The sequence below is a fragment of the Erythrolamprus reginae genome, chromosome 6 (assembly GCF_031021105.1).
Source record: "Erythrolamprus reginae isolate rEryReg1 chromosome 6, rEryReg1.hap1, whole genome shotgun sequence".
In the NCBI taxonomy this organism is placed as follows: domain Eukaryota; kingdom Metazoa; phylum Chordata; class Lepidosauria; order Squamata; family Dipsadidae; genus Erythrolamprus; species Erythrolamprus reginae.
The window spans coordinates 10,440,729-10,454,967 of record NC_091955.1 but is presented as its reverse complement, the minus strand read 5'-3'; the positions used below and the strand labels follow the sequence as shown (position 1 = coordinate 10,454,967).

At 44.1% G+C, this 14,239-nt stretch overlaps 1 protein-coding gene across 1 annotated transcript; it reads left to right on the top strand.

The window, feature by feature from the left end:
* The first annotated feature begins 527 nt into the window (after positions 1–527).
* Positions 528–14,020, top strand: MRPS35 (mitochondrial ribosomal protein S35). Its single transcript, XM_070755233.1, has 8 exons — positions 528–977; positions 1,082–1,158; positions 3,178–3,345; positions 4,754–4,814; positions 6,226–6,365; positions 9,727–9,836; positions 11,096–11,165; positions 13,668–14,020. Exons 1-8 carry the CDS (start codon positions 851–853, stop codon positions 13,941–13,943), a joined length of 1,029 nt encoding a protein of 342 aa, XP_070611334.1. The 5' UTR covers positions 528–850; the 3' UTR covers positions 13,944–14,020.
* Positions 14,021–14,239: the final 219 nt, after the last annotated feature.

Below are 14,239 nucleotides of genomic sequence, written 5' to 3'. Positions count from 1 at the left end.
AAGCGGCTGTGAGAGTGCTTTCTCGGAGTGCTTCAGGAATGCCTGCCCAGCCTCTCCTGCAGCCTCTTCACGGACAGCCTGGGACGAAAATGCTCCCAGCGAAGGGGCTGCGGGTGTGTGTGTGTGTCATTCCTGAAGAGCTCCGAGAAAGCGCTCTCACAGCCCCCTCGCAGGGTGGCTGTAGCTTCTCCTCCTCCTCACCCACGGGCCCAGGGGCGAGAGGCGCCTGGGGGGGGGGGGGGTTGGACACGGCTGCAGGAGGTGGTGGCGGGAGAGGAGGCGAAGCTCATGCTTCAGCCACACCGGGGCCGGGTAGGCCGAGGTCGGGCCCATCGCCCCTGGCTCTAGGGGGCAACCCCACCGCGGCAGCGGGGGAGGAGGAGGCGAAGCCGGCTACTCAGGGAAAAGCGTACCGCTTTCCTGGGCGCAGGCCTTGACGTCAGCCGCCGCCACCTCCCGCCTTCCGTCCTAGCATAGGCTGAGCCTCAGGGAAAGGGCGGAAGTGCCTGATGGGCACCGCCATCTTTTCCCGAATGGGCAGGGCGAAAGTGGAGTGTGCTGGCAGGGGGATGTGGGGACTGCGCGCCCATGAAAAAGGGCGCGCGGGGCGGTATTTTGGGGTGCGCGCGGTGGTCTCAAATGGTATATGTAATGGTATATGTAAGGGTAGCAAGAGCGAGCGCATCTTCGGAGCAGCGGCCGGGAAAACCTTAGACAGCTTTATTGCACACGCGGACTTCAACTCCCAGAATTCCCTTTTCACGGACACACCCACCTCTCCCCCCTCCCGAGTCTTTTGCGCAGGCGTAGTACATGACTAAGGGATTCCCTGAGCGCCACCGACCGCTAGATGAGTTCATTTCTCTGCGCGGGCGCTGCGGTTACGTCACCATCGGAAAAGATGGCGCTGGCCTGGCGGGGATGTTTTGTGCTCTGGCGGCGGCGACCGAGCTCGGCCGGATACGCGAGCTTGAGAGGTAGGCCCCAAAGAAAGACAGGGGCTGATTTCCCTGCTCCTTCTCCTCCCGGCGTTACTAGGAAGGAAGCCCAGTCGCCGCATACGATTCTGTTTGTCTTTCAGGAGCCGCGCAGCCGCAGAGGAGAGGCAGCCTGAAAGAGACCCTGGCTGAGCGCAGAGCCCAGAAGGACTTGATCTACGTAAGTATCGGAGGGGAGGGGGGTTTCTCCGTGGTTGATACTCACGTTGCAAAGGGCTGGGGCTGGCTGTTCTCGGTATCACTCACCCCCCCTGCCTTTAAAAACGTGTTTTCTTTTTTAAAAAACCATTTAAATGCAGAAAAAGTGGACTGAATAGAGCTTTGCATCGTCTATGGAGAGTCTCAGTCCTCCAGGTTGTCCTAAAGGTGCTTTTTTTCCCAAGAGACAACTGTATGTTGTTCCTTGAAAACGTTAAGTTTCACATCCAAGAAGGTTCTGACAGGAGAGTGAGGAATGGGAGGATTTTTATTCCTTGAAGACAGCTGGTCGTTTGCATCCTTTTAAAGCAGGGGTCTCCAACCTTGGGAACTTTAAGACTTGTGGACTTCAAGTCCCAGTGTTCCTCAGCCAGCTTTGCCATTATCCTCTTAGAAGTTTTGTTGGCTGAGGAACTCTGGGAGTTGAAGTCTTTGCCGGCTGAGGAACTCTGGGAGTTGAAGTCTACAAATCTTAAAGTTGCCAAGGCTGGAGAGCCCTGTTTTACAGGATATATTGAAGCAACGGGAGGTTAATCTGTGTCCTCAGGGTCACCTGAGTAGTCCGCCTGACTCCTGTAGTCTGAATTTTACAATCGTGATTGTAAGTGGAGGACTTCCTGTACATTCTTTCCATTCTTAAGAAGCTTTCTTATGTTTGGAAGTTTTAAATAAAATCATCAGAGGGGGTTCTTTTTCCCCCTGTTGAGTGCTTATATCGCACTTGACAAAAATAAGTACCAATTTTTGCAGGCTTCGTTAGCCAGACCAAATCCCTGGGTTGCCCTTTCTTGTAGCTTTGCCTCTTTGGCAGAGTTTACTGTTCATTACAAAAAGGGAAAAAAAGTGGCCCGTGTAACTTTTATCACAACAAGACAAGAGCATAGTTGGAGTGTGCACAATATTAACATTTTAGTCGCAAAATTCTTGTGCTGCAGCCGGATAATCAGGAGAAATTGCTTTTCCTTCTGGGATGTGCTAGCGATGTGAGTCCTTTGTACACTGATTAATGATCCCAAAATTAAAGTTTTGTGTAGTTCAAAAAAAAATCCTCTGGAAAAGAGAAGACAGTTCTGAAAGCACAACTATATTTTACTGGTTCCTAATATAATATTTAGTAAGATTTGTTTTGATTTGTTTTGGAGATATCGTATTGCATCCTTAAGTTTGTTCTTGCGCAATGCACAAACTGCCTCAAAACAAATAAATTTACCAAGAAATAAAGGCATTTATTTAATATTTCAAACCCTCCTTCCAAATTGGCTATTATGATAGTGTGATGTTCTATCTATATTGGGTTTACTCTGGCCCTCCTTCATACATTCCCTTGCTTAGAAAGAAGGAAGGGAACAGGGAAATGGGAGAGGAGAAGAGAAGAGAGGACAGAGAAAGGGAATAGAGTGCTGTACTGCAGGCCACTGAAGCTGACTGTAGATCTGAAAGTCAGCGGTTCAAATCTCATCACTGGCTCAAGGTTGACTCAGCCTTCCATCCTTCCGAGGTGGGTAAAATGAGGACCCGGATTGTGGGGGCAATAGGCTGGCTCTGTTTAAAAAAAAAGTGCTATTGCTAACCTGTTGTAAACCGCCCTGAGTCTAAGGAGAAGGGCGGCATAAAAATTGAATGAATGAATGAAAGAAAGAAAGAAAGAAAGAAGAAAGAAAGAAAGAAAAATAATGCCAGGGGTCAGCAACCTGTGACTCTGGAGCCACATATGGCTCTTTTATCCGTTCTGCTGCGGTTCCCTGTCGCTGGTTGACTCCACAATTGATAGGGCTTTCGGTTAGGACAGGAAAAAGAATGCCAGTGTATGGTGGGGGAACCAGTCTTCCGGTCGGCTACAGAATTGAACAGGGGCTTCCGGTTAGGGCCTTTGTGGCTCTTTGAGTGTTTTAACCTTGCCGACCCCTGGCCTATGCAAATAGTTGAGGCAGATGTTTGAATCAGTGTCTTATTGAGATTTTTGTTTTGCAATGTCCGCTAGGGTAATACTCAGAGGTCTGAAAAGATGGAGCCCGATCAGGATTGGACAAGCGTCTATCCAACTGCAGCTTCTTTTAAACCTTCTGCCGTGCCGCTTCCCATTCGGATGGGCTACCCAGTCAAAGGAGGTGTACCTCTTGCAAAAGAAGGCAACTTGGAACTTTTGAAGGTGAGTTCCAGGACTGATTATATCAACGTCCATCACTTGGGTCTTTTAGGAAGCATACTGGGACCTTGGACAGGTCCTTTCAACAAAGTACAGTGGTACCGCTACTTACAAACTTAATTTGTTCAGTGACCAGGTTCTTAAGTAGAAAAGCTTGTAAGAAGAAGCAATTTTCCCATAGGAATCAATGTAAAAGCAAATAATGCGTGCGATTGGGGAGACCACAGGGAGGGTGGAGGCCCTGTTTCCTCCCAGGAGATTTCTACAGAGGCCCCACGGAGGCTTCTCACCACCTTTTCTTGCCCTGTTTCCTCCCTGGAGATTCCTAGAGAGGCCCCACAGAGGCTTCTCCCCGCCTTTTCCGGCCCTGTTTTCTCCCAGGAAGTTCTGTGCTACAGAATGAGATTGATAGTCACGGAAGCCGACACATATTAAATTGGCTGAGGCTGAGAAAAATTGCTGTAGCTGAAACCAGAGCTGAGCAAAGAGGCGTGCGCTTGAGCCATTCAGTTTTATACCGTATTTTTCGCTCCATAAGACGCAGTTTTTTTCCTCCCAAAGTAGGATGAAAAATCAGCCCCGTCTTATGGAGCGAAGATGCAGGCAGGGAGGGGGGGGGAGGCGCTGGAGCAGAGGGGGGGCGGCGATATACAGTAGAACCTCGACATACGAATTTAATTGGTGCCGGAAGGAGGCTCGTGAGTCGAAAAGCTCGTATGTCGAAACATTGTTTCCCATAGGAAACAATGGAAAAGCAATTAATGCGTGCAAGCTGGATACTACAGTACTGGCAGCGAACTGGAGCAGCAGCTCCGCCTGCGTCCCGGGAAAGCGGCCGCCCGGGCCGAGTGGATGGAAGGAGCCTGGCGGCGGGCGGGGCTTGGCGGCGGGCGGGACGCGCGAGGGAGCGAGCGATCCGGCGTGTCGGGCTGCCCGGGAAGGCGAGCGGTGCGCGGTAGGCGCGGGGACGGGGACAGGGGGGAATCGTCTGAACGTGGTTCCGAGTTGGGGGTTCGGGGGGGGGGTGCTGGGAAGCCCCCCAGGCCGGCTGCGATCTTTTAAAACAGCTGCGCCGCTTCCCAGCTGACTCCTGAAGCCAAAAGCCAAAGGCGAACTTCCGCGCTTCAGGAGTCAGCTGAGAAGCGGCGCGGCTGTTTTAAAAGATCGCAGCCGGCCTGGGGGGCTTCCCAGCACCCCCCCGAACCTCTAAAATCTAGGTGCGTCTTATCAGCAGGTGCGTCTTATAGAGCGAAAAATACAGTAATCAGAATAGGAGGTGGCAGGGAAGAAGTTATGGATGACACTAGATGCTGTGCTTGCAGCTGGAAGGAGGTAACCCCCCCCCACCCCCCAATTTACACTTCTGATGGTGAGCTCATTGACTGATTTTAATGAGACATGCTTGTTTCAGATCCCCAATTTCTTGCATCTGACACCAGTTGCCATCAAGAAACACTGTGCTGCTCTGAAAGGTCAGTCTTAAACATTTTTCCCCCAACAATGAAGCTTAGAGAGACCAGGAAACAGCTACCTATTTAAGATCAGACTTATGTTAAATAAAATGCAGCAGGATTCCCAGGATTATAATAGGTTTTGTTGTATACTGCTTTAAAAAATTAAAGGGAACACTCCAATAATGCATCTTAGATCTGAATGAATAAAATATTCTCATTGAATATTTCATTTGCACAACTATTCCATTTGCACAACAGCTTGTGAAATTGACTGTCAATCAGTGTTGCTTCCTAAGTGGACAGTTTGATTTACTTGAAGTTATATTCTGGTGTGATTGTGTAGAATCGAATGGTTTTTTTTTTTTTTTAGTAATAATGGGTTTTTAAATTAGTTCTAATATTGGATTTGTATGATACTGTATTTTGTTGCTGTTGTGAGTTGCTCGGAGTGGGACGGCATACAAATCTAATATTATTATTATTTTTAAGTGTTCCCTTTAGTTTTTTGAGCAGTGTACAAAGGATGTGAAGAAAAAACAGGAACCTTTAATAAATCATTTCTATTTAAACAATGGGACTTTTGGGATAAAAATATGAAGTGCTCTTTGTCAGAACGGAGATCATGCATAGCTCAGGATTGAGACATGTGCCATATGGTTATGCTGCTATTTAGATAGATGGGAGAGAGATGAGGGATAAGATAATGGATGCATAGAAAGGACGGATGGATGGTTAGATGATAGAGAAAAGAGATATTGAGAGATGAGTATGGATAGATAGGATGGATGGATAGATAGATAGATTGAAAGAGGAGATTATGGATAGGTAGGTAGATAGATGTAGATAGATAGATAGATAGATAGATAGATAGATAGATAGATAGATAGATGATAGATACATATATACATAGATAGAGACAGATGATGGATAGATAGATAGATAGATAGATGATAGATGATAGATACATAGATAGAGATAGATGATGGATAGATAGATAGATAGATAGATAGATAGATAGATAGATAGATAGATAGATAGATAGATAGATAGATGATAGATAGGTGAAAGACAAGTATATCACTGGGCAAAGAGCATCCTTGAACAAGACCTAAAGCAAGATGGATATATGTGTGTGTATACACACACAGACCCACACACACATACAACATAGATATACATGCACAAACTCTTTAAAGTAAGAGTTAGAAGACACTTTGCAAATGTGTGTATATTTGACATAATGTCATTTGGACATTTATTTATTTTCTTTTCAGTTTCTTTTTATAAACCCCCGAACAAGTTGTAATGTTGCCTTAGGGTTTATTGGGAATGACATTAGCCCTCAATGCAGCTTGTTTTGTGGTTTTGTGTAAATAATAACCTTGGCTAAATTATGTCCATTCTTTCCTTCCATAAATGGGCACTTCAGACTTCTGCACAGAGTGGCCGTCTGCCTTGGATAGCGACGAGAAATGTTTGCAGCACTTCCCCATTGAAATCGGCACAAGCGACTACGTTTCAGCAGGGCCATCTCTTCGCAATCCTAAAGCAAGAGTGGTGACCCTGAAAGTAAGTGAGTGGGGGGGTGGGGGAGGGACAGGATCAGGTTTCCTGAAATGGGTTTGTTTGCAAGACGCATAAAACGTGATAGTGTTAATCATGGAGGAGCGATATACGGAATAAATATTTCGGGAAGAGAGGAATCATCATTATTATTATTATTATTATTATTATTATTATTATTATTTATTAGATTTGTATGCCGCCCCTCTCCGTAGACTCGGGGCGGCTCACAACAATAATGAAACAATATACAACAAATCTAATATTTAAAAGTAGCTAAAACCCCTTATTAAAAACAAGACATACACACAAACATACCATGCATAAACTGTATAGGCCTTGGGGAGATGTCTCAATTCATAGAAACATAGAAGTGTGACGGCAGAAAAGACCTCATGGTCCATCTAGTCTGCCCTTATACTATTTTCTGTATTTTATCTTAGGATGAATATATGTTTATCCCAGGCATGTTTAAATTCAGTTACTGTGGATTTATCTACCACGTCTGCTGGAAGTTTGTTCCAAGGATCTACTACTCTTTCAGTAAAATAATATTTTCTCATGTTGCTTTTGATCTTACCCCCAACTAACTTCAGATTGTGTCCCCTTGTTCTTGTGTTCACTTTCCTATTAAACACACTTCCCTCCTGGACCTTATTTAACCCTTTAATATATTTAAATGTTTCGATCATGACCCCCCTTTTCCTTCTGTCCTCCAGGACTATACAGAGGTGGGTTTTAAGTTTACGGAGTTCCCCAGGTATGCCCATGTCACACCAACACTCTGCAGTCTGCATTGGTTGCCGATCAGTTTCCGGTCACAATTCAAGTGTTGGTTGTAACCTATAAAGCCCTTCATGGCATCGGACCAGAATATCTCCGAAACCGCCTTCTGCCACACGAATCCCCAGTGACCGGTTAGGTCCCACAGAGTTGGCCTTCCTCCGGGTCCCGTCGACTAAACAATGCCGTTTGGCGGGACCCCAGGAGAAGAGCCTTCTCTGTGGCAGCCCCGACCCTCTGGAACCAGCTCCCCCCGGAGATTAGAATTGCCCCCACCCTCCTTGTTTTTCGTAAACTTCTAAAACCCACCTCTGCCGCCAGGCATGGGGGGAACTGAGACATCTCCCCCGGGCCTATACAGTTTATGCATGCTATGTTTATGTGTAGATAAATCCACAGCAACTGAATTTAAACATGCCTGGATAAACATACAGTGGAACCCCGACATAAGAGCTGCTCTACTTAAGAGCAACTCGAGATAAGAGCTGGGAGGGGAGAGATATTTTTGTTCTACTTACAAGCCCAAATTCGAGATACAAGCGCCAAGGAGCTGTCTCCTGAAGCCAAACGCTAACTTCCGCGTTCGGCTTCAGGAGACAGCTGCGAAGTGGCGCGCGTGTTTTAAAAGGTTGCAGCCGGCCTGGGGGGCTCGGGGGGGGGGGGCTTGCAGTTTTCTTTCTTGCTCTTTTTCTTTCTCTCTTTTACCTTCCCTTCCTCTATTTCTTCTTTTCTTTCTCCTTCCCACCTTCTCCCTCCCTCCCTCCCTTCACTCATTCCTCTCTTACTCTCCCCTTTCATAAGTTTCCTTGCTTCCTTCCTCTGTTCCTGTCCCTTCCCCCTTTCTTTCTTTCTTTCTTTCTTTCTTGCTCTTTTTCTTTCTCTCTTTACCTTCCCTTCCTCTATTTCTTCTTTTCTTTCTCCTTCCCACCTTCTTCCCTCCCTCCCTCCCTTCACTCATTCCTCTCTTACTCTCCCCTTTCATAAGTTTCCTTGCTTCCTTCCTCTGTTCCTGTCCCTTCCCTCTTTCCTTCCTTCCTTCCCACCCTCCGTCCATTCATTCACCCATTCCTCTCTTGATCGCTTAAAGCCGGTCCCTGGTGCAAAAAGGGTTGGGGACCTCTGTCCTACAGGATTGGGTGGCAGAGAAGTTGAACATATGTAAATTTAAAAGTTTAAGAAAGTTTACAAGTTAAGTGAAAGAAACTTCATTATTCGTTTATATGTACATGTACATTTCTTCATTAAAAACATGTCTTTCTGCATAATTTAGACTAACTTTGTGAGTTTTTTGAGGGCTGGAACCAATTAAAATTATTTACATTAATTCCTATGGGGAAAAGTCGTTCGAGATAAGAGCTGCTCGACTTAAGAGCCCAGGTCCGGAACGAATTAAACTCGTATCTCGAGGTACCACTGTATATCCATCCTAAGATAAAATACAGAAAATAGTATAAGGGCAGACTAGATGGACCATGGGGTCTTTTTCTGCCGTCAGACTTCTATGTTTCTGTGTGTATGTTTTCTTTTTAATAAGGGGTTTTTAGTGACTTTTAACTATTAGATTTGTTATATATTGTGTTATTACTCTTGTGAGCCGCCCCGAGTCTACGGAGAGGGGCGGCATACAAATCTAAATAATAATAATAATAATAATAATAATAATAATAATAATAATAATAATAATAATAATGCACACAATCTCCCACACACAAGCGCACATGTGCACAGGCCTCATTGAAGCCTGGGATGGTGAAAAATTGGCCCAACGGGCGAATTTTGGAAATTTAGGAAAACAGACCTCTGGTTTGCCCGTTGTGCTGTTTTTTACCCTCTGTCGGGTGAAAGGGCCTTCTGTGAAGCTGAAAATCAGCTGGCTAGCGCACGCACGCATGCTTAAGCTGACATAGGGCAAAGCCTCGCCTGTAGATTTTGCATCACTGATCCAGCACCTACTTGATTTGTAAACAGATACTTTATGTGTTTCTCTCCCACTCAAGGAAACAATGGCACAAAAACATAGAAACATAGAAGACTGACGGCAGAAAAAGACCTCATGGTCCATCTAATCTGCCCTTATACTATTTCCTGTATTTTATCTTACAATGGATCTATGTTTACCCCAGGCATGTTTAAATTCGGTTACGGTGGATTTACCGACCACGTCTGCTGGAAGTTTGTTCCAAGGATCTACTACTCTTTCAGTAAAATAATATTTTCTCATGTTGCCTTTGATCTTTCCCCCAACTAACTTCAGATTGTGTCCCCTTGTTCTTGTGTTCACTTTCCTCTTAAAAACACTTCCCTCCTGAACCCTATTTAACCCTTTGACATATTTAAATGTTAAATGAGGAAGGGAAGTTTCCACAGCAGACATTCCCAACTAGTTATACATGAATATATACAGTGGTACCTCTACCTAAGAATGTCTCTACTTGCAAACTTTTATAGATAAGAACCGGGTGTTCAAGATTTTTTTGTCTCTTCTCAAGAACCATTTTCCACTTACAAACCTATAGTTATTGTTTTGGCTTTCTACCAGCAAAGTTGCTTATAGCTTGATTCCCTTCTCCCTCCTCCCTCCCAGGTCAAACTGTCAAGTCTCAACTTGGATGACCATGCAAAGAAGAAGTTCATCAAACTTGTAGGAGAGCGGTACTGTGGGAATACAGATTCCATGACTATCACAACAGACAGGTAACGTAATGGGAGAACTTCTCTCTTGGCTCAAACTGGCAATATTCAAACTAACCAGAATGCAGCTGCGAGAGCAGTCATGGGCTTACCCAGGTATGCCCATGTCACACCATCACTCCGCAGTCTGCATTGGTTGCCGATCAATTTCCGGTCACAATTCAAAGTGTTGGTTATGACCTTTAAAGCCCTTCATGGCATTGGACCAGAATATCTCCGAGACCGCCTTCTGCTGCACGAATCCCAGCGACCGATTAGGTCCCACAGAGTGGGCCTTCTCCGGGTCCCGTCAACTAAACAATGTCGGTTGGCGGGCCCCAGGGGAAGAGCCTTCTTTGTGGCGGCACCGGCTCTCTGGAACCAACTCCCCTCGGAGATTAGAACTGCCCCTACTCTTCCTGCCTTCCGTAAACTCCTTAAAACCCACCTTTGCCGTCAGGCATGGGGGAATTAAAACATCTCCCCCTGGGCATGTTTAATTTATACATGGTATGCTTGTGTGTGTGTCTGTTAGTATATGGGTTTTTAAAAAATCTTTAAATATTTTAAACTCAGTCGGATTATTTATGATTTGTTCTACTCTGTTGTGAGCCGCCCCGAGTCTTCGGAGAGGGGCGCCATACAAATCTAAATAATAAATAAATAAATAATAAATAAATAACCGCCTAGTCAAACTGTTTTCCTAGCATTTAAAAACTTTATGGTTTGTAACCTAGCTAAGCCTGTTGTAGGTGCACAAAGTGTGACTTCAGTTCACCGTCCTCGGATTCAAATTTATTTTAAGACTGATATAGTTAACGTGTTCTTCATATGCTGTAACATGAGATTGCTCAATTTGGTGCTGGTTGGGAATGCTGGAATTTGGTGTAGTCATATTTTTTCTTCTTTACGAGCTGTGGTGCCACAGTCGTTAGAGTGCAGTATTTGCAAGCTAGTTCGCTACCCACTGCCGGCAGTTGGATCCTGTTTGGATCAAGGTTAATACAGTCTTCCATCTTTCTGAGGTTGGTAAAATGAGGAACCCAGATTGTTGGGGGAAATATGTTAACTCAGTGAACTGCTTAGAGAGGGCTGTAAAGGACTGTGATGTAATACATCTATCTATCTATCTATCTATCTATCTATCTATCTATCTATCTATCTATCTATCTACCTACCTACCTACCTACCTACCTACCTACCTACCTACCTACCTATTTATTGGATTTGTATGCCGCCCCTCTGTGGACTGTTGCTATTGCTACATTTTTCTTGTTTTTCAGATGCCCACTAAGGAAACAAAACTATGATTATGCAATGTACCTTCTAACTGTTTTATTCCATGAATCATGGGTAAGAATATTTGCTTATTGATTATGTATTATATGAGTATTTGTTAGTTTTAGTAGATTCCACACATATTGACATGGAAAAGTCAGAACAATCTCATTCTTACAAGTTTCCTTTTTGGCCAGATAGAATAGTAATACATTCATATAGTAAAATCTTTCTAAAATGCCCAGATCAGAAATTACAGGCATTATCTACATTCTTAGAGATCACAATGATTTGTTAGTGTGCATGCAATAAGTACACAACTTTTTCTGTACCAGGTGCAGCCACCCCGAGTCTACGGAGAGGGGTGGCATAGAAATCTAATAAATAAACAAACCCACTACTGGTGTCTTGGTTCCTAAGACCATTGGAAATATGTGTTTTCCGATGGTCTTAGGCGACTCCTGTGAAAGGGTCGTTTCCCCCACCCCAAAGGGGTTGCGACCCACAAGTTGCAAACCACTGGTTTAGAACATTATGCGGGTTGGGGACACAGGATTTTCCATTCATGGGCCAAATCAACTTCCAAAGCAGGTTTATCACCCTTTAGAATAGAGTAGAGTAGAGTAACATTTTTTATTGGCCAAGTGTGATTGGACACACAAGGAATTTGTCTTTGGTGCATATGCTCTCAGTTTACATAAAGGAAAATATAGATTTGTCCAGAATCATGTGGTACAACACTTGCTGATTGTCATAGGGGTCAAATAAGCAATGAAGAAACAATCAATATTAATAAAAATCTTAGGATACAAGCAACAAGTTACAGTCATACAGTCCTAAGTGGAAGGAAAAGGATGATAGGAATGATGAGAAAAAACTAGTAGCAATAGTAGTGCAGACTTAGTAAATAGTTTGTCAGTGTTGAGGGAATTATTTGTTTAGTTAGAAGAGGGGAAAAAACCTGTTCTTGTGTCTAGTTGTCTTGTGCAGTGCTCTGTAGCGACGTTTTGAGGGTAGGAGTTGAAATAGTTTGTGTCCAGGATGTGAGGGGTCAGTAAATATTTTCACTGCCCTCTTTTGGGCTCGTGTAGTATATAGGTCCTCAATGGAAGGCAGGTTGGCAGCAATTGTTTTTTCTGCAGTTCTGATTCTCCTCTGAAGTCTGTATCGGTCTTGTTGGGTTGCAGAACCAAACCAGACAGTTATAGAGGTGCAGATGACAGGCTCAATGATTCCTCAGTTTATTGACCTTCTGTTTAGCTTCAGAGGAGCCCTTGGGGTTTTGGAAGGTGGCACCCTAAACCAGTGTTTCCCAACCTTGGCAACTTGAAGATATTTGGACTTCAATTCCCAGAATTCCCCAGCCAGCATTTGTTGAGTACATGGTGGATCACATTCATTTTGAAATCATGGAAATAAGATTAAACAATTTTGATTCAAATAAATTGGAGAAGCTGATGGTACGATGGGATAAGGCGAAAGATTATATGCTGAGTAGAATTTGTGACGAAAATGTGAAAAATAAACTCCAATCACTCTTTCAATAGTAAACAAATGCAAAGTAGAGCTAAGGAAATAAAAGAATATAAATTAGTAAATATTTGAACCCCCCCGCAATTGGTGGGGGGTGGGTGGGTGGGTATTGTCAGTCGGGTGATGGGCACATGCACTGTGCACCGTTTTATGTTTCTTTTATGTTAATTCCAATGTGCAAAACCAATAAAAATATATATTTTTTAAAAAAAGTTGCCAAGGTTGGGAAACACTGCCCTAAACCACTGGAGTTTACCTGTTCTGTTGGGCTCTCTGGTAGACTCCTCCCAAAAATTCACAGGTACAAATTTCAGACACACACACACGTTTGAAAATTCAAAACAATGTTCTTTATAATGAAAATTCACTTAACCTAAGCCCTCTTTTGGTATAGCAAAGAGCCCTCGTCTCCAAACAAACTGGTAATTTGTACAAGTCCCTTATCAGTTCTGTGATACTTATCTTGCAGCTGTGAGGCAATTCACAGTCCTTCTTCTTTCACAAAGTGAAACACACTTTGCTCTGGTTTAGTTTCAAAGCAGGGGAAAAATCAGCACACAAAAGGTCAAAGTCAGTAAAGCAGTCACGAAACACAACGATCAGATAATCCTCCACAATGGCCAAACCCACAGGCTGCTATTTATAGCAGCCTCACTAATGAGCACAGCCCCACCCAACCACAGGTGGCCTCATTTTCTTTGATAATAATCTCTCAGTTGTTGTTGCCTATGCATCGCTCTCCTCATGCATGACTGTATCATTAACTCTTGTTCTGAATCCAAGGAGGAGCTGGATAATTGATCTCCTTCTGAGCTGTCTGCCACACTCTCCTCCTCCCTGTCACTCATGTCTTCTTGGTCAGAGGAGCCTTCATCAGCAGATTCCACCAGGGGCAAAACAGGCCTGCAGCATGTGGATGTCTCCCCCACATCCACAGTCCTTGGGGCAGGAGCTGGGCCAGAGCTAACCACAACATTACCCGGACTGCATTTCTAACTTTTCAGGTTTTCTCACTGATATTGTTTTTGTTATTTCCCCCCCCAGAAAACGGAACCATGGGAAAAAGAAATCACAGAAGCAGATATGCTGGAGTACGTCTGGGAGAACAGCGTCTCCGAAAAAACCGCTTTAAAGACTTTGCTTCAAATAAGAGCAGCAGAAAAAGCTGAAGAAAGGAGCAAAGAGGAACTACTTACCTCTGAGCTGGTGCAGGATTACAAAAAGGCCGTGGTTCTCTTGAAGAACGAAGGGGAAACAGAGAAGAATCTCTTGGAGTATAAAAACTCAGTTAAAAGACTGTTAAACATCCAGGGCTTGTAATGTAAGCAGTTGTTTTGTGGGATGCTGTATATGTACTGATGGACATAATCCTAATAAATATTTTTTTTAAAAAAAAATAATAATATCCAGTTGCAAAATGAAAGCGACCCTCTTCCCCTGTTTCCTAATATGAGGGTCGCACAGAAAGTAGCGCACTACATTTTTTACTCAGCCTGCAGTAATGGTACAAATGCGAAACTTTAGATATACAGTGATACCTCGTCTTACGAACTTAATTGGTTCCGGGACGAGGTTCTTAAGGTAAAAAGTTTGTAAGACGAAACAATGTTTTCCAT

Excerpts from the sequence above, each read along its gene's own strand:
- MRPS35 (XM_070755233.1), top strand. The coding sequence starts at position 851 with ATGAGTTCATTTCTCTGCGCGGGCGCTGCGGTTACGTCACCATCGGAA. Across the intron at positions 978-1,081 it reads CGGATACGCGAGCTTGAGAG|GAGCCGCGCAGCCGCAGAGG; the intron begins GTAGGCCCCAAA and ends TTTGTCTTTCAG. Across the intron at positions 1,159-3,177 it reads CCCAGAAGGACTTGATCTAC|GGTAATACTCAGAGGTCTGA; the intron begins GTAAGTATCGGA and ends AATGTCCGCTAG.